The following is a 20,866-nucleotide window of genomic DNA, read 5'->3' as shown; positions in this document are numbered from 1 at the left end:
TTAACATTCACATTCCCTCTCGGTCTCTAGTTCTTACCTTTACGCTTGTGGCGCCGTGTTTCTGCCTCGTTCGATCTGCACTCTGGCGTGTATACTGCGCGCACGGCTATTTATGTTTTGGTTAATCTCAGAGAATGACTAACAGCTGGTTGTTTTACTCGCGAGGGGGGCGTGGTCTATGTGAGCGGTGTCGCCATCTTGGAGTGGTGCCCGTTTTTGCTATATGCCCATTGTGTTAAGTATATAGTGTCCCCGCATTCTTTTGATCGATGGGTTAGATACCCACATTTAGGTATACATCTTATTTTGATATGTCCAATTAAGGACCCTCTTTATTTTGACGAAATGTATTTTCTTTTATCCGACCCCTGTTTTTATCGAGTTGGGTTGCGCTATCCTAGTATAATACTGCCGCGTTAGATGTTATAAATCAAACGGTTCTTAGTTTTGTATTAAAAAATTTTGACTATTTACTTGCGGAAGGTGTTCTCTTCCTACGTTTGGCAATAGTAATTACCACTGGTCTAATGTTGTAGTAGTGACAGTTACACTGTGGTTTAGAATTGGCTAAGCTGTTTTTTGCGGTGAGAAAGTAACCGTTGTTCCATAATTACGTTGCCTAGCGTTAACAAGGTTTAGTGCATGTGGTTGTATACCCTCCATATTCATTATTATTATAACGAACCGCATTGTAGTTTTTTCTGATCTCAAACCGGTTGCTACAGTTACCCGATGTGTAATGGTAGTTACCTAAGCTGGTCCAAGATGTTTTATTTTTATGTAAGTTTTAATTATTGTGGTACATTGCCTTGTTGGTTGTTCTAATCTCAACCGTGATTACTGAAGTTGCCTGGTATATAGTGGTAACTGACCACGCTGTCTGCATGAAATTTATCTTTATCTATGCCCTGTCTTTCCTATTATGTTGATCCTATTTCATATTGGTCATTTGCAAAGGAGATCTATTTTTTCACATCAGATGAGGGCTTCCCATTCTTCCCTCGAATTGAGGCCTTTTTTAATGGTATTGAACTTGATCATGTACCACTGTTCTTGCTGTTTACGACTAGTGGTACTATCACCTAGCCTGGTTAGCTCCTTTATCCGTTCTATAATGATCCACCTGAGATCTTTTTCATTGTGGCCTTTTTCTTTCCAATGCGCTACCAGGGGGGCATTTTCCTAGGTCTGGTTCATGCCAGACCCCCAGACTCTTAATTTCTTTCCTGGGGACGGGCACCTCACCCATGGTATCGGGCCAAACGGATGGAGGAATTGCTGACCATTTCTTACCCATCAGCATAACTTCTGTTTTGGACCCGTTGAGTTTCAGTGAGGAATCGCACATCCAGAGATGGATTTTCTGGAGGCAGTGCAGGAGATTATCTGGGCATTGGTCTAGATGTGATAGTGAGACGACCAATTGCGTGTCGTCCGCGTAGCTCACAGTCTTAATGCCGAAGGGGTCATTATATCCTCCAACGGGGCCATGTAGGCATTAAAAAGGGTTGGACTCAGTGAGGAGCCCTGGGGAACCCCACTTGTCAGAGGAAGGGAGTCGGAACGGGAGCTGCCATCCCAGACCTGAAACGAACGGCCCGACAGGAATGACTCTAGCCAGGCCAGCGCTGTGCCCCCGAGTCCTGCCCTGGCCAGCCGATGGAGCAGGACACGGTGGTTCACCGTCTCAAAGGCTGCACTAAGGTCCAGGAGGATCACTGCCACTGATCCCCCTGAATCTAGAATGCACCTTGCCTCCTCGATGACAGCGAGGACGGCGGTGTCCGTGCCTTGGGCAGGGCGAAACCCCGTTTGGGACCGTCGCAACAGATTATTCAGTTCCAGGAACTGGGACAACTGAGTGTTGACCAGTTTTTCGGCAATTTTGCTGATGCCCGGAAGGAGCGAGATCGGTCTGTAATTGGCCAGGTCAGCGGGGTCCAGTTGGGGTTTTTTAAGAAGGGCCTTGACTACCGCTCCCTTCCAGCTAGGAGGAACGGTGCCTTTGGATAGAGAGGCATTGATCAACTCCATAACTGGGGGAGCAATCGCAGAAGCGACTGTTTTAAGAAACCTCATGGGGGCAGGGTCAAGGGGGGGAGCCTCTTTTCATTTTAGCCAGGGTGTTTTCAACTTTGTCCAATGTAACCGCCCTAAAGGCGGTAAGCAGCGGGCGAGGAGCGCCTACTGGACAGGAGTCGGACGTCACATTGTCCCAGCAAGGTAGCTGACTAGGCTGCGGGAGTGAGTCTAAGATGTGAGATATTTTAGAGTCGAAGAATTTTGCTAATTCTTTGCTCCTGTCTGGAGGGGCCGCGGTCAATGGTGGGGGTTCAGGAACCTTTAGGAGTTCTTTGACGATGAGATAGGATTCTCTTGCGGAGTTAGTGGCATTTTTTATCCTATCGTCATAGTAGGAGGCTTTAGAAATTTTCAGAGCAGATTTATATGCTCTCACGGTCCTCCGGTATGCGTCTTTATTGGAGTGAAGCCAGTCCTTCCTCCACAGTCTCTCAGTTTTTTTACATTCCTTGCGGAGGGCTCTGAGTTCTGGGTTGAACCAGGGGGCTGAGCCTGTCTTTCCGCTCTTGTCTTCGCGGGTTTTTACCGGTATGATGGAGTCAAGTGAGTCGGAAATCCACTTCCTGAAGTTACTATCAGCTGTAACAGGGTCCCCGGAGGGGGCGGGGGTCGTAGATACTAGGGCATTAGCCCAGTCCTTGGTAGAGAGTCTGGACCAAGCCCTGTCCCGAGTGTATGTGGTGGGCTTGGGAGGTTTCCTAAATTCTCCTTGCCAGAAAAGGGGGACCAGAAAATGGTCTGTCCAGGGGAGGGGGCAAGAGGGTCTGGCTTGGAGGGTACGAATATTTGTAAAGACTGGGTCTAGCAAGTGGCCCTTGATATGGGTGGCTCCAGTATTGACCAGTTGGAGACCATAGGCAGCTAGGTCTGATATCAGGTCAACAGCCCCTGAATCTAGGGGATCATCAAAGTGAATATTGAGGTCCCCTAGCACAGTGAAGTTGGGTGTAGAGTGGGCAAGAGCTGATATGGAATCTAGTAGGGCGCTGGCAAAGGGGCCGAAATGGCCGGGAGGGCGGTACACCAGAAGACCTGTCAGCGAGGTTGTCGGGGCTAGATGGATGGTGAAATGGCAGCTCTCTGAGTCCTTGATGTGAGCGTCGCTAATTCTGCATGAGAAGTGGTCTCTATGCAAAATGGCCACTCCGCCCCCTCTACCACAAGGGCGTGCTTGGTACTGGATGAGGAAGCCGGGAGCCAGAGCCAGTACCACATCCGAGTCCGAGTGTGGTGTGAGCCACGTTTCTGTGAGAAACAGAATGTCTAGCTCATGATCCACGAGCAGATGGTTAATAAGCAAGGCGTGCATGGGGAGCGACCTACAATTCAGTACTGCTAATTTCAGGCCAGAGTGGGCGAATGGTGCTTGAGTCAGTTGTAATTTGACCGGGGGGCAGATGGCACAGTTTGTAAAGTGTCCGCCTGAGTCGTGGACGTATTTACATTGTGAGTTTTTTGTAGGTCTGAGACTTAGTAAGGCACGTCGTGAGTAACTCACCCTATCGGTGTGCCCGTCCGGCATAGAATCTGGCCCTGAGCCCGGTCGTGCGCGGACGGGCGCGGACGGGCTTGCCTTAGGCACGCCTTCGGCGCGCAATCGTCGCGCCCGCTGCGCTCGTCCGCTGCGCGTACGGAACATGCACATGATTTATGCTGCTTCCGGTATGGAGCGAGGGGGCGTGGCCTCGAAAGGGGGCGTGGCCTCCGGTTTCCGCGCGCTGGCGCTAAACAATGTTCTGGGGCGGTCTACCTGCAGCAATAGATCGGCTGCTTGGAGCACAGTTATTCCAGAAACGTGAGTGAGTTTTTAAAATTTACATGAAGATTAAAGTGACACAAAAATGATTAAGAACTAGCACACAGCCTCGCTCCCGGCTTCCGCCTCAGGAGCACAACAAACAAACAGTTACCAGGCGCCTTAACTCGGTGTCTTAAGTATGGTTTGTGGGAGGGGGCGTGGCCTCGGAAGGGGGCGTGGCCTCCGGTTTCCGCACGCTGGCGCTAAACAATGTTCTGGGGCGGTCTACCTGCAGCAATAGATCGGCTGCTTGGACCACAGTTATTCCAGAAACGTGAGTGAGTTTTTAAAATTTACACGAAGATTAAAGTGACACAAAAATGATTAAGAACTAGCACACAGCCTCGCTCCCGGCTTCCGCCTCAGGAGCACAACAAACAAACAGTTACAAGGTGGTATGTGCCCTATGTGAAGCACAACTTTTTCTGCCCTGCACTTGTCCAGGTGTTAACTGAAGAGGGAAAAAAGAAATGGTTGAAGTGCTTCAATTAATCTCAGCGACTGGTAGATCCTGTGGATCAGGTGTTAAGCACTTCAGGTATCTTTCTGAGAATAAGTACCGATCTGGGTTCACTTCCCTTCATCTGTACAATTTCCTGGGGAGGAAAGATGGAGAATGCAGCTCATTAGGGACCTCATTTAGACACCTGTGGAAGGTCTACTATTTCAGTGAAGACCCCCTCATTCCACTCATTATTTTAGATGCCGTCAGCCTGGAAAAGACCAATGTAGGAACAGCAGTATGCTGAGAAGGATCCATGTTTTTGGGCCACACCCAGCATACTTTGTTTTACAGAAAAAAAACTAAAGTGGCAGTTTGTTTCACTAAAACAAAAAAAGCAATAGACCTAATACATAGAGAGCTTTCATCCTGCACCTCCGGGTCAACATTTGTTTTTCCTTCCTTGTGCCTTCTTTCCTCAAATTTCAGTCTCAGAAAGGGAAATCTGGTGATGATTGCCCTGATTACTACAGGATGGCCCAGTGGTGGATGGGCAGCCAGCTCAAGAGTTTCTGCAGGTGGAGCCTGCTAAGGCTGCAATGTTGAACACCCTGCAGGTCCTAACCTCTAAATGAGGCCTGGGAAACAACCACGTTGGTGAATGGGACATCTACCAACCTCTAAAAGACTCATATGTAATTTTCTAAATTCTGTTCTAGTGCCACTCCGTGCTGACATTAAACCCCTCTATTGCTACTGATTTTATTTAAAAATTATTTCTTAAGGTTGATAATTAGATGGCAGATCCTCTCCTGGAATGTGGTTCCAGATATAATAGTTTTTACAATGACATAATTATTCAGACTAGGGGTTGGGTGTGGGCATGATGCATGACTACTGTGAAAGAGGTACACTGGAGTCACAGATACTGGAAAAAGTATTTGCACACCACTCTGACATGAGTTAAAGGCCAGGGAGTGTGGCAGCAGTTGCCTAGCACATTCTCAATTTTATGTTTTTATTTTGTGAATGTCTACTTTTAATTATTCAGTACGTCTCAAGACTATTACGTTGAATGATATATAATTAACTCTCAATATGTGCCTTTGAATAGCTTATGTTTAAAATTACAGCGAATAATAATACCAAATGATTGACATTTTATGGAAAAGTCATTATAAAAATATTCCTTGCTTTGCAGAAGAAACAAGCCACATTCTATGAAAATATTATGAAAGTCATGCGACCTCCACCAGAGTACTTTGCTGTGGGGTACTATGGATTGGGCTTCCCTGCATTTCTTCGGGTAAGGAGCCTTCAAAAGGGGGGGAGGGAGGGAAAGGGGGAGCTACCGATTTTTGGGTCGCGGATGCTATAACACTTCTCAATCCGTAGACTATCACCATCAAAACTAAAACGTACTGGGCAACTAACTGTTTCCTTTTTAGAACTTTTGAAACTAGGACACACAATATTACCATTTTTGTACAACCACTGGAACTAAAGCTTATTATTTTGGCTAGAGCTTTATCTTATCACTACACCACGGCTCTACACTGCACTACGTTATTAAACAACAGGGGCTGCCCGTAGCTATACCTAGAACCTGGCACATGTGCTAGACACAAAACAACAATTCCATGTAATAAGAAATATATTCTTTTACATGTTTCAACAAAAATCAATAGAATTCTGAAAATGTTAAAACACAAATGGTGAAGCAGAGAGATGCATAAACAATTATCATAAAGTTTTACTGCTATATAGGCCTGGGCGGTGAATTTCGCTCCGTTCACAGAGTTTGCAGAGCTTTCTGCACTCCACGGAGCTCAGAAATCTCCGCTTCACGATGTGCAGCAGAGTTTTTTACCCGCTCGCGATCGCGAATAGTAAGTTTGCCCTCGTGAACAGTAAGTTCGCGAGCGCGAGCTGCCACTCGGGTAGAATTTCTACCCGAGCGGCAGAAATACCAGCACAAACTGCAGTTTGCACTGCACTACGCCACTCGCGGAACTTCGCAGAGTTTTTTTTTGTAACTTCCCGGAGTTCCCCGTAGCAAACCTCCGGCAACTACGCCCAGGCCTACTGCTATACAAGAGTGCTTATTGCTTGTGAGTGTTCACACAGTGATAAATGACAAACAAATTATGCACTGTGTACACAAATAAAATAGCCAAAGATACCCAAGGAGTAGATAATCGATGTTTCTTGGTTTCCATTAAATTATCAGTTCCTCAATGGATACACTCATATAGGTTCTATTCGCCCTTTATGTCGACCCAAGCCCTGTTATCGGTCATCATCAAGACTGTTAAAATGTATACAGAGTAGCAAGCTATGTAAGAATCCGGTACTTCAATCCACAATGCTCACTGGGACGCCTGCTGTTGAAGTTGTTCCCCTGTGCTACACTCTGGCTGAGCATTCATCAGCCGCACAGCAGGCTGAATCTTGATGCCTTGCCTTGTGGATTGAAGTACCTTGAAGGACTGATTCTTAATCCTGTTTTTGATGAGTCCTTACTGGCAGAAACTTCCCTCAAAGATTCAGATTGCTGTCCAGATTTATATATGTCTTGCCTCATTATTTGTGTCATTTATCACTGTGTGAACACTCAGGAGCACTGAGCACTTTTTGTATAGCAGTAAACATTTGGGAAACATGTTTGTGTCTCTCTGCTTCATTAATGGGTGTTGACATTTTCAAAATTCTCATCTATTGATTTTATTTGAAATCTGTAAAAGAATACATTTCTTACTACACTGCATTACAGCAGTGGAGTTATGAATAGTTGTTGATGATGGAGCAGTCAAGTTTCCAAGGTTCATTTGTGAGAAATCCAGCAAGTCTAGGCTTTTTCTTTGCATCATGTTACCAATGATCCAAAATGTGTAATGGATTAAAATGGACTATAAGTCACAGAATGCTGTAACAAACGGCTGGGCTGTCACATGGACCTAGAAACTTCATAACTATTTGATAATGTAATCAAGTAGCACAGAACCTTTAGTATCAGCATTTTAAGATTCAGGGTCTGGTTTGCAGCCACGTTTATTCCTGATCTCTTTTACCCCTATGCATTCCAGACTAGTGGGACTTTCCATAAGATAAAGCAATGTGATTGCTCTTATAGGACTAGAGGCCAATCATGTCTTCAGGATAATCATTTCCTGTGTAACTTGTACACAATTATATTCATTCCAGGTAAATTAGTTCTCTGTCAAGATCCTTAAAACCTGCATATCCTATGTTACCTGTGTAGGGTTAATGCCTTTCTCACTACACCTTCCTGCTTCCAGCACCTCAAGGTTTACAATTATGCATGTTTTTTTATGCTTAACCCCTTCGCTGCGGCGGGAATTTCGCCGCAGAGCTAAGGGGGCGGGGGGGCCGAGCGGCGCTCGCATGCTCGTGACGGAGCCGCTCCGTCACGAGCCGCGGTTGAGCTGTGCTCATGACGGAGCGGTTCCGTCATGGCCCCGTCCGCTCAATGGAACGTCCAGCGCAGGCGCGGAATTCGCGCAGCGCAGGCGCGCCGAGCGGGCCATGGCAGAACCGCTCCGTCATGAGCACAGCTCAACCGAGGCTCATGACGGAGCGGCTCCGTCATGAGAATAGAAGGGGTTAATATACCTGCTTTTCAAGGATCTCTCTGGCTCATCTCTATCTCTCCCTTCTACTTAGAATAAAATCTTCATCTACCGGGGCAAGGAGTATGAACGACGGGACGATTTCAATCTTCGGCTGGTCACACAGTTTCCAAATGCTGAGAGAATGAACAGCACCACTCCACCTGGTGATGACATCAAGGCCTCACCCAAACAGTGTATCCTCCTGCTGCACTCAGTTTTCCATCACCTGCACACAGGTGCTTGTGGGTAGGGTGCCTCTGTGTACTTGTCAGCCACATTGGGAGTTTCTCTGCAGTGTGTGGCATTTAGTATAGAACAACTTGGTTGCATGTCAGGCATTAGCTTTATGTATATTGTAATGTTTCTTAAAATCAAGATTAACACTTTTGAGGCATTGTTCAGCAGCATGTTAGGAAAGACTGTGATTGTTCTAATTCTGGAGGAGAAAAAAATATTCCTTTTTGTTTTATCTAGAAAAGTGGAAGTGAAAATGTTATTGTTTCTTCAAAGTTTGCATTGAGCTAGAGAGACCAGACACCTTTGTTCTTTTTTGGCGAAGTATTACTTGTTGCATCCTTGCGGCTAGGCTTCAGCCCAAGTATGGGACAGAATCGTATTGCTCTGAGTCAATTAGGAATCTTGTACTTACTGATTCTCTTGGTTTGTCGTCGGACTGAACCATGGTAGTCTGCGGTGTTGTGCTATAGTGGCACTAACTGATGTTCTGATAAGGCACTTGAGTGCTTTATCTCTTTTTAGGTCCGGCTTTACAAAGCATCTGTCTGTTTCCTAAATGTACTGGGTTTTCTCTGCTCAGAGAAGTTTTTTTCCTGCATCCTTCGCTATTTGCTGTTTGGTGTATCTATCTATGAATTTGTCAAGTGCATGGCTACCCAACTGGGTTTCCTTGTCCTACGTAAGTACCAGATGGTGGCTAACCCAATTAGAACAGCCAGGTTTTCAGAAACTCCATAAAGGAAAGCCGCTTTTAATGTAAGTATCATTCTTATGTAATATTTGCATTTCAATGCTAGAGAAATATTTTATATTTCAAAAGTACACTGATTCACCCCACATTAAATTATATAGCTATTGCATGCAGAAAGCATTTTTTTACTGCAGCGGAAAGCACAGGTACAGCACGTGCAGCATCTGTGCAAGTTGTTTTCCCACACACACTTACACTCTCTATCTCCAGAGTCCTCGGAAAACGTATTATTTGTTAAATAGTTTTATTGAGGGCGCTATCAAACAATTAGCCAGGCACTCCACACCACTTGGAGTCAAGCTAGCCGGGCTGATGAGAGGTGTTACCTCGAAACCGGTCCGGTCCTCGGATGCTTGATTCCGTTCTGGGAAGGACATGGCTTTTGTAGTTCGGACTGGACTGTTCCCATGGGGCAGCAGTGTCAGAGCTGATTTGCATATCGCCATTGTCTAACCCAGGGTGGTGTGGAGTGCAAAAAAACGATGGATTTGGGCCCAGATCTTTTGACTGGGGGAGTGTGTGACATTGATCCACATTCAGTCCATCACTTGTTGTTTTTGCAATTGCCGCCCTAAGTGCGCTGGGGATGCCCAGACGTGGGTCCCAGGCACTCCACACCACTTGGAGTCAAGCTAGCCGGGCAGATGAGAGGTGTTACCTCGAAACCGGTCCGGTCCTCGGATGCTTGATTCCGTTCTGGGAAGGACATGGCTTTTGTAGTTCGGACTGGACTGTTCCCATGGGGCAACAGTGTCAGAGCTGATTTGCATATCGCCATTGTCTAACCCAGGGTGGTGTGGAGTGCAAAAAAACGATGGATTTGGGCCCAGATCTTTTGACTGGGGGAGTGTGTGACATTGATCCACATTCAGTCCATCACTTGTTGTTTTTGCAATTGCCGCCCTAAGTGCGCTGGGGATGCCCAGACGTGGGTCCCAGGCACTCCACACCACTTGGAGTCAAGCTAGCCGGGCTGATGAGAGGTGTTACCTCGAAACCGGTCCGGTCCTCGGATGCTTGATTCCGTTCTGGGAAGGACATGGCTTTTGTAGTTCGGACTGGACTGTTCCCATGGGGCAACAGTGTCAGAGCTGATTTGCATATCGCCATTGTCTAACCCAGGGTGGTGTGGAGTGCAAAAAAACGATGGATTTGGGCCCAGATCTTTTGACTGGGGGAGTGTGTGACATTGATCCACATTCAGTCCATCACTTGTTGTTTTTGCAATCAAACAATTAGCAGACACACATAAATATGTTTCTTTTGTAGTATGATGTCAAAGAGGCAGCCTTGTGACTTCTGTAATTTCTATTGTAAGATAATACTCCGGGTTAGATTATATTCAACAAACGTAAATAAAAATTAACAAAAATGAACCTAAACAAGGGTGTGATCTTAGTGAAGTGCAATTGGTTGACAGACTTCACATAATATATAGTATATATTGACATATGCACACCTAAAATGTACCTATTGTGATGGAATATGCTGTTCTTAACAATTGCCGTTCAGATGGATACTTCTAACCAAGGATTCCTCACCTTTCAATACTCCACAGGTGCCAGGCTGGTCTGGAATTCTTCTCAGCAATACTCCTGTGCTAGAGCAGTTCTGAGGCTTGTTGGCTTCTTAGCTTCCTGCATCTCTGTGGCTGCCTACGTCCGATGGCACATGCTGGCTCTGCAATTAAATGTGAAGTTCCAGCAGATCCAATAACAAGGAAATCTGGCATATGCCATCCAGATTTCAAAAGAGACGGTTCATGATCTGCAGAGTTGGCTGCTCAAATGCAGTAGGACTAGCAGTAGGCCCCGCTCTCTTCCCCACCCACAGCTGATGGTGGTACCGGATGCATCACTACTGAGTTGGGGCGGTCATGTGGGGCAGTGAACATCAGATTAATCTGGTCTCCGGCGGAAGTCCAGCTCTTTATCAATCTGTAGGAGTTGCAACCCATTTGTCTGGTGTGAAGACCACCCTTCTGTCCACGAAGTGGAGGCTGGTGCAGTTTCTCAGTGACAAAGCCAGTGCCATGTGGTACTACAACAATCAGGGCGAAGTGGTATCCTGCTTCCTTTGCCCAAGAAGCTCTGAGGCTTACTAGCATTATTAGCTTCCTGCATTTCCGTGGTCAACTATGCCAGATGGCACATGCTGGCTCTACAGTGAAATTTGAAGTTTCAGCAGGCTCAATACCAAAAATAACTGATGGATGCCATCCAGATTTCAGAAGAGACGGTTCACGATCTACAGAGGTGAGGTCAGTTGGCCTAGTGGCAGGCCCCTCTCTGTTCCCCACCCACAGTTGACGATTGTGACGGCTGCTTCACTGCTGGGTTGGGGAGGTCATCTGGGGTAGTGAAGATCAAAGGACTCTGGCATCTGGCCGAAGTCCAGCTCCTTATGAATCTGTTGCAGTTGCAGGCCATTCATCTGGTGTTGAACACCTTCCTACTATCCATCAAGGGAAGGCTGGTGCAGTTCTCAGAGAATAAGCCCCTGCCATGTGGTACTACAACATCAGGGAAAAGTGGTGTTTTGAGTCCTGTCCAAAGAAGCTCTACGCCTCTGGAATTGGCTGGAGTGTCAAGACATTTCACTGATCCTGAAGCTTCTGGCAGAATCTTTGAATGCCAGAGAGGATGAACTCAGCCAGTGGCATCTGGTGGATCACAAATAGTCTACATCCTGAGGTGGCACAGGGTATCTTCCGACAGTGGGGAGAACCCTAGCTAGATCGCTTTGCCACCATAGAGAACGCTGTGTCAAATGTTTTGTGCATTGAATTTTACGCAGGTACACTCCAAGAGATTAATTCTGGCTAGAATCGAAGAACTGACTCTTGTGCTACTTCTTGCCCCTACCTTTCCTGCACCGAGTTCTGAAAAAAGATCTGGAACGACTGGCCCCAAGTCATCCTAGCGGCTCTGTAATGGGCCTAGAGATAGTGGTACCTGGAACTTCTGGGCTGAGCAGCTGCCCCCCCGATCAGCTTCCCACTTAGAGAGGATCTCCTGTTAGACAGGGCAGGATTATTTAATCAAATCTATGCAGTCTGCACCTCCATGTGTGGATATTTAGCAGTGGTAGTTAATTGCATTTGATTTGCCACTGAAGTGGTGGATGTCATCCTCGCTACCAGGCATCCTTCCACAAAGTCCATTGGCACCGGTTGCTGGGGGAAATTTGTGGTCTGGTGTGGAGTCCACAATACAGACACTTAATACACCAAACTGTGGGATTTTCTCCTGTTCATGTTATCTTTGGTTAGCAAGGCAGAGCATTAGGCACTATTAACCCCTTCCCTGTGCCGCGAATTCTGGCGCGGTTGGGGCTAGGTGGTGGGCGTGGTGCTACAGTACTTATGATTGCTCCACGCCATCATGAGTCACGGGCGGCGTGCGCTCATGACGGCGTGGAGCCGTCATGACCCCACCCACTCACTAATTCGCCCACACAGGCAGGGAATTAGTCCTGCGTGGGCGCAGCGGCATGACGGCTCCACGCCGTCATGAGCACACGCCGCCCGTGACTCATGACGGCGTTGAGCCGACATGAGCATGGAAAGGGTTAAAGGTTGTTGGCCCTTCTGGCCTTTCTACGTTTGCCAGACCAACCCTCCTTGTTTACATCACCTGCTGGGACGTGGTTTGTTAAAGATTTGACCCACGCTTTCTCTGAAACTATTTGTAATGCCACAGTTAGACCTTAACTTGGACTTGACATTTGTCATGTATACACCCTTTGTGCTTATGTACAGGTGCTCGTTGAATCTTCTGACTCTAAAGACTGTCTTTCCTCATTGTGATCACTTCAGCTTGTTATGTGCATGAAGATTAGGCACTGTTGGTGCAACTGCCTTACACCATCTTTTTTCCCGATAAACTGGTGCACAGGACTTGTGCCGCTTTCTTGCCTAAAGTTGTGACTCCCTTCCATATTGAGCGATCCATAACCCCGTCAGCTTTCTTTTTGTTTCTTCACTCCTCAAAAGAAAAGGAAAGACTTCATCAACAGGACCTCAAAAGATTTTACATTGATCACACCAATCAACATTGGCTGGACAATCCGGTTTCTTTGGGGGCGAAGAAAGGGAAGGTGGTGCAGAAGAGAACTCTCTTGAGATGTATAGTCCTCTGCGTTAAGATCGGCTTAGCTGAACCCCAAAAAGTAGCCTCTGGAATTTTTCGAGAACCCATTACACCAGGGCCGAGGCTGCTATGACTATGTTGGCATGCGTAGTGCTTGTCCTTGATTTGAGCCAGGCTGAGACATGTTGACAGCCAGTCCCGATGGGAAGGACATTTCGCCTTCAGTCCTGCAGGACTTCTTGGTCTGAATTCAATCCACAGACCCTCCACTTTGGGGAGGAACTGCTTAGGTATCTGTTGTAAGGTAAGGAATCTGCATTTAGAATTATCCATCAAAGAACAAGTTACTTACTTTTGGTAATGTTCTTTCTGGTGGATACCCTTTCTTTTTTTTTTTTACAACTTTATTTAGCACTTTAATAAAGAGAATCAAAACACCCATTGCAGCATCATCGTAAGTATCACAGCAGATATGGTTCAGGAGGATTCAGCACACGCCACCCCCCAAAAAGTGTACAAGATGGTCAGATAAGGAACGTTTAATAACACTCTCAAATGCATAGTAGTCCCCACAACCCACCCCCTACAAGACAGTCCCATTGTAAGCAGAACAGATGTTATTCTGGAAAATCAAAGAAAAATATTACACTATAGTTTACTAAAGTTTTGTATGAATAAGACCCAAGGATTAGTCAGGTCAGGTTGGGTCACTCTCTGATTCTGAGGGGGAAAGGGCCCATATATCAGAAACTTTCAGTGTCTTAGGCATAGTAAGGTGTAGTCCACCTATTCTGTTTGGTCATTGTATATGTGTAATGAAAGGTAGCTATGTTGTGTCAAATTTGGCCACTCTGTCTCTAAGTATGGTGGGAAGCTTTTCCATGGTATACATATTCCATACCTTACCCCTCCATAGGTTTTGAGTCGGAGCTTTGGGTTCTTTTCCACATTTGCGTGATGCACAGCCGTGCCGCTAGTCATAAATGGGAGAGGAATTGACCTTGCAATGCCGACGAAGGAAGAGTTCTCTCCGCGCCTTGATCACCCAAAAGAATCGTTAATGGATGGCGGGGTAGAGTGGCAACTTTATTGCAATCTGAACTTTCTCCTAAGAAGAATAAACAAGGCCGTAAAAAGAAGGATTTCTTGGTGCTGAAAGTCTGGACTTCTGATGGGATCATGGAGATTGACCCAGAGGAATCTGCTTGCTGGTACAGGGTAGTGGCTGAGTCAAGGTGAGATGATGATGTCTATGCTAAAGAATCTAGAGCAGTCAGATCATCTGGGAGTGTAAAGTATTCTCACTGAAAGTGCTCATGGAAGAAATTGAAGGGTATGTACTAAATAATGAGAAGTCATTGGCAGTCTAGACCGGTGGGTCTACTCCTAGAATTTCGGAGGGGGAAACACTGAGTTCGGAAACCCATACAGAGCATTTTTAACAATGCACAGTAGCCTCTCTGACCTACCTGAAGTTGAAATAGAACATCTGGAGAACGATGCAAAAGCCCTTCGCCTTGGGATAGTTATTTTATTACCATCACAAATGACGGAATCTGAGAATTTAAAAATTATACAAGGACCTTCACAAAATGAGGTATTGGCTGTATTTCAAGAGTCACCAGAATTCCTACTTAAGGGCCCTTGTAGTTGGGAAGTGCTCTGGCATGGAGTTGTGGAATCATTGCTAGAGGGAGCAACTGCAAAGAAGATATAATTGTGTATGTTGTGCGCAAATGTCCCTATTTTCCGTGGGCTGAGTTGTGCTGCAGTCCTCATGGGACAGAAATTGCAAAAAGTAAAGAAGGATCCGCTCTCTAGAGAACAGGAGGTGTCTCTCTTGTTTCCAAATTTTTCCAGTGGTTAGGAGTCGGAGAAAGATATTCTTTTTTTTTTTGGCGAGGCAGAAATGAATTTAGAGTTTCTTAAAGCTCATACAAAGGGCTGAACAGACATGCATTTTCACAAGATCTTTATTTTTTTGATTCATCATGGGTAATCAGGGTTAAAAGCTTTGTCTAAATGTTGGCTCCTCAGGACTGGGAAATAGCTTTCCTGAATGCGACACCCTAAGTTCTAAGGATGTGCCCACATTTGAGTCCTTAATTGTTGTGCCCCAGCACTCGTGCTGTGCTGCACTCATGAGGCTTAGCCTGGCCAAAACCGGCCTGGGTTTGCTTGTGCTTATGTTCTGAGGTATCCTACCCTGGCGGTGTGACTGTTCCTACTGGAGCAGGATAATAGCTGATGTGCAAATGGCTGGTCTGTCTGAAGTGGCATAGTGGGTGGAAAACAATGGACTAGCATGTGGCCATAGTGACAGCCAGTGTCTGAGATCTTTCCAGGCATTTCACCCATCACCATGTCACTTTCTGAGTCGAAATGAGGTATTTGAACCGGAGACGTATACACAAGTTTGTTGAGGCTTTGTGGTGATAGTTTAATAACCTCTCTTGTTCCATGGACAAGGCCATCAAATAATTAATATGACCACTGCAACAGAGAGGGTGCACTGGTAACCTGTATGTTTGCTTCTTAGAAATATGATAGGGCAGGGCTTCTGGTAAAATATCTGTGCTTGAACTGATGAATGTTAGATTTTTGATTACTCCAAAACGGATTATTGAAATGCAAAACCGGCTGCTTTCCCTTCTGTACACAACCGTAGAATTAGCCCATCTCTGCAGAACTGCATTGTTCATGTGTTTATCCATTTAATAGCAGAAAATATATTTTCGCTCAGGCAGGGTCTCAATGCTACTGTGTACAGTGTGGATTAGTTGCGCTACAGAGGATTGTTTGAAATGGTCTTTCTGAAGCTGAAAACACTTGCTTTTTCGTTGAGCGAAGGAAGATGTTAAAGCAAACCGGGAAAACAAAGGGTTTGCAGTGTATTTGTTGTGTCTCAAAAACTAATGCATGTTTCATAATCATTTGTGGGTTTCATACTTTGAGGTAAAATAGAGTAATTTCTTATTATGCAGGGTTTTGTTCGCATAGGGATTGACTCGAAGCTTTCAGGATGAATCTAGAACAATTTGAAAACCTTCTGGAGTTTCGTGTTCCTCTCTACCTCAGCTTACGGTGGCTTCCCTTTTTACTGATGCAGTACTAGTATTTCGCTGTCTACTTTTGATAACTCCACTCACTGTTAATCAAAGGGGTTGGAGGTACGAGAAATCTTACACTCCTGTTCTAACAAATTAGTCCTTGTTGATCCTCCATTCACAGCAGCCCATCGTTAGTCTTCACCACTGTGAATTGAAACGAAATATTCTGGCCAGGGGGGGAAAGGAACTGTGAATTTAGATTATTAGGGGAACAAAGGAGCGTGTGGGTCAGTGCAAGACGCGCAGGCACGCATGGTCACTTTATACTGTAGTCCATAGGACGGTGATATTCCCACAAGCTGTGAAGGGATTTCAGGGATGGACTTTTAAAGAATTTAAGTTCTGTAGTAGGGGATCTCTGTGTATAGTCATAATCTAGTGAATAGTCCCGCCCATGTGCGCGGACCCCGGAGCAATCAAAAATAATCTCTTAAGCTGTCAAAACATGCAGACCTGCATAGATACTTAAGAGAGAATTTAAAGACAGATAATGCAGCCTATATCCACAGGCTACACTGTCCAATACTTCAACTGGAAATTCCACCAAAAACCACAACAGCACAGCCTGTCCAGGGTTTTCCACAGAGAAAAACCTTGCTTTTTACAGCAAAACCCTCTGGAATGATAGAGAGGAAGGAGTGGACAGACAAGCCCCATAGGCTGCCATTATGTGGCTCAAAACAGGATACTGTGCCTTTAAGAGAACTTTCCAGAAGCCTCACAGTATCCCAGAATGCAGTGCAGGTCCCTTTCACCTTCAGTTCTTTTTTCCGGCTCCTGCTAGCAGGACCCTGGAGCATTAGCTCTTCTTTTCTGAGCTTTTTCTATTCTATTTTTGTGATATTTTTGGATTTTTGTAGCTTCACTCGACGTCTTTGGCCTATATCTGCATTCTGCTGTGTTTATTTGGCAGAATTTCTGCAGTCTTCTTGTCTTTAGACTATTTCTAGTCTGACATGTGCTTTGTCTGCAGCTGAACTGAAGGCCAAAGCTGAAGCTCACAGGGTTTGTACTCTGTGCTTGCCTGTGTCTTTGGACACCTGTCTTCTCTGTACCTTCTTTTCTAGGGGGCTTCGGCTTCCAGGTTTCAAACAGAGGAGTTTGAAGGCATCATTAGCCTCTGGGTGAGGTGAGGGTAGGTCCTCTACCGAGTCCCATGCTGTAATCTCTGGGGTTATCCCCAGTAAGGGCACGTCTGAGCTATGACGCGGTTCCAGTCGGCGTCGGGGCCGTCGTGGAGTGCCTGGACGTCAGGGAGTGCCTCGACGTCGACGTCATGGAGTGCCTCGACGTCGACGTCATGGAGTGCCTCGACGTCGACGTCATGGAGTGCCTCGACGTCGACGTCATGAAGTGTCTCGACGTCGACGTCATGGAGTGTCTCTATCTCATGGAGTACCTCGACGTGATGGGGTTCCCCGACGTCATGGGGTGCCTCGACGTCATGGAGCAGTGATGCTCGACGTCATGGAGCAGTGACGCTCGACGTCATGGAGCAGTGACGCTCGACGTCATGGAGCGGTGACGCTCGACGTCATGGAGCGGTGACGCTCGACGTCAAGGAGCGGTGATGCTCGACGTCATGGAGCGGTGATGCTTGACGTCATGGGGCAGGGATGCTCGACGTCATGGGGCAGGGATGCTCGACGTCATGGGACAGTGAGGCTTGACGTCATGGAGCGGTGAGGCTCGACGTCATGGAGCAGTGATGCTCCTTTTGGGGCATTGGTCACTTGGGCTCTGCTCTCTTCCGTTGGGTCCGGACGTCACCGTTAGGAATGGCTCCCGGTTCTTTCTGGTTCGCCAGAAGGGCAGGAACGAGTTCAGGCCCATTCTGGATTTGCGACGAGCAAACAAGTGGATTTGCAGTAGAGGAATTTCGCATGCTGTCGTTGCATCAGGTTTATACTCAGCTGCAACAGGGAGATTGGCTTGGTGCCATAGATCTATAGGATGCATACTCCCATGTGCTCATTGCACACAGGAAGTTCCTGCGATTCCAAGTCGGCGCCCATCATTATCAGTACACAGTACTGCCAGTCGGGCTGAAGTCTGCGCCCAGACCATTCTCGAAGTGCATGGCAGTGGTGGCTGCACGCCTGAGAAAAAACTAGGTGGCTTCTCTAACCGTGCCTGGACGATTGGTTGATCAAGGCCTCCTCTTTCTCGGAAACTCAGGCGCACTTCCAGAGGACGTGCGTTCTCTTGAACGAGCTGGGGTTGCACATCAACATGTCCAAGTCTGTCCCCATTCCGGTCCAGTGCATACAGTACTTGGGAGCCTCCGGCAATACGCTGTCAGCAAGCGTGTCTCCTTCGGAGGAGAGTCGATTATCTCCCCTTAGGAAGGCTCAGGCTCTTGTGACCGCTCCATCTACGACAGTGGAGACGGTGTCTTCTCTACTGGGGTCGATGGCCTCTTGTATATTCCTCACGCCACACGCACGGCTGCTCATGAGACCTTTACAGGAGTGCTTGGAGGATCAGGGGGATTAGAGGACAGGATCTTTGGGCGACAAGATACGACTGTCTCTGCGTGCTCTTCAGTCTCTGAAGTGGTAGTGTTCAGCGGAGTATCTCCCAAGAGGGGTTCCCTTTCACAAGGACATTTCCACACAGACTGTCGTGACGGACGCATCTCCCCACGGCTGGGGGGCGCTTTCCGGAGACTTGCAGATACAAGGAACGTGGTCCCCGATGGAGTCCACGTATCACATCATTTTCCGGGAACTCAGAGCTGTTCACTTGGCACTGAAGGCGTTTCTTCCGTCCTTCCAGACCAACTCTCTGCTTGTACAGACGGACAATATGACCACAATGTATTACCTCTACAAGCAGGGAGGTTCGAGATCGCGCACTCTGTCGCAGGAGGCGCGGGCGATCTGGCGCTGGTTTTTATCCAGAGGACTGACTCTGACGGCTACCCATCTGCCAGGTGTGCAGAATGTTCAGGCAGACGTGCTGAGCAGACTGATTCAGGAAAACCACGAATGGGTCATAAACAACGAAGTACTAGGAGAAGTCTTCGGCAAATGCCGAGACTTCGCCTCCAGGTACTGCCTGTGGGGAAGCTGGGGAATGCGTTCTGGATTAACTGGTCGAACAGCTTTCTGTACGCTTTTCCACCCTTTCCCTTGATTCCGGCGGTGTTCATCAAGCGGTCCCAGTCCAGGGCGCGGATGATCCTGATTGCCCCGGAATGGCCCAGACAGTGGTGGTTCACGGACCTGCTTCACCGGTCTCTCCGTCCTCTCATACGGAGGCCTTGCAGGCCGGTCCTTCTCACAAAGTTCAGGGGGCGGATGTTGCACCCCAACCTCTCGTCTTTGAGTTTGGCTGCATGGCTCCTGAGATGGTGTAATATGGCCATTTGAATCTACCCGAAGTTTGTATGGACATACTGAAGGAGGCTAAGCATCCTTCCACTAGGACTTCTTCTGCTTACAAGTGGAGGAGGTTTTTGCATCTGGTGCAAGTCCAAGGACCATGACCTGACGACGTGTAAGGAAGATGTCATCCTTCCGTATCTTCTACGCCTGGCGCAGTCGGGCCTTAATGTCTAATCCATTACGGTTCATCTTGCTGCGCTGACTGCCTACAGGAAATGCCCTTCAGACTTCCTTCTTCCGGATCCCTGTGATCAAAGAAATTTTGGAAGGCTGGAAGAAAGCATTCCCGCCTGTCTGGCTTCCTTCGCCTTCCTGGGAATTGAATGTGGTGCTCCAGATTGATGTAGGAGCCTTTTGAACTTTTTCATAGGGCTTCGTTGCAGCATCTGTCCTGGAAGGCGGCGTTCCTTGTGGCCATCGCATCGGCCGCAGGGGGAGTGATATTCAGACGTTGTGTTGCCAAGAACCTTATACTGTATTTCATGCTGCTAAGGTTGTTACGCATACTCACCCGATATTTCTTCCAAAGGTTATTTCTGGTTTTCATGTCCACCAGACAATAACTTTGCCTACGTTTGTTCAGAATCCTGCATCTCCAGCGGAAAGGTCCCTACATTCCCTGGATGTTAGGAGGGTGTTGGAATTTTATCTGGCTTAAACCAGAGATATTCATGGTTCAGATCAATTGTTTGTCAATTATGGATCAGTCTGGACTGGTCTTGCTACCTCAAAACAGTCCATCTCTAGGTGGATTGTGTCCTGTACACAATTGTGTTACCAAAAGACTAATACGACCTTAGGAGGTAAACCTAAGGCTCATTCCACCAGGGGCAAAGCTGCCACGACTGCTTTGCTACTTAATGTTCCGATTGCAGAAATCTGCAAGGCCGCCACTTGGAAGTCGGTCCATACCTTGGCTAAGCATTACTGTCTGGACACTGATACCAGGGTAGATGCTCAGGTTGGGCAGGCTTTGCTGCGATATTTGTTTGCACAATAGTGGTGTTATTTCTCGTTTCTCCACCGCCGCTTTGGTGTGGGGATGGGCTTGCCATTCTATTCACTAGATTATGACTATACACAGAGATCCCCTACTACAGAAGGAGTAGTTTCTGTCCTGTAACTCCAGTTCTGTAGTAGGGGTATCTCTGTTATAGTCATAAGCGCCCGCCCTCCTCCCCGGTGGAGAGAGATATTCATGTAAGGAATGCTACAGGTCTGGCGTGTTACGCCTTCAAAAAGAACTGAAGGTGAAAGGGACCTGCACTGCATTCTGGGATACTGTGAGGCTTCTGGAAAGTTCTCTTAAAGGCACAGTATCCTGTTTTGTGCTA

At 47.0% G+C, this 20,866-nt stretch overlaps 1 protein-coding gene across 1 annotated transcript in view; it reads left to right on the top strand.

Moving 5' to 3' along the window:
- The window catches only part of DOCK5 (dedicator of cytokinesis 5), a 581,227-nt gene that overhangs the window by 416,676 nt on the left and 143,685 nt on the right, over positions 1-20,866 (top strand). Inside the window, exons 34-35 of the mRNA XM_086942489.1 lie at positions 5,524-5,628; positions 8,007-8,148. Coding sequence (XP_086798615.1) covers positions 5,524-5,628; positions 8,007-8,148 — 247 coding nt within the window. The remainder of the gene's footprint in view (positions 1-5,523; positions 5,629-8,006; positions 8,149-20,866) is intronic.

The sequence above is a fragment of the Lissotriton vulgaris genome, chromosome 11, assembly GCF_964263255.1.
Source record: "Lissotriton vulgaris chromosome 11, aLisVul1.2, whole genome shotgun sequence".
NCBI lineage: Eukaryota > Metazoa > Chordata > Amphibia > Caudata > Salamandridae > Lissotriton > Lissotriton vulgaris.
This window is presented reverse-complemented; position numbering and strand designations above follow the sequence as displayed.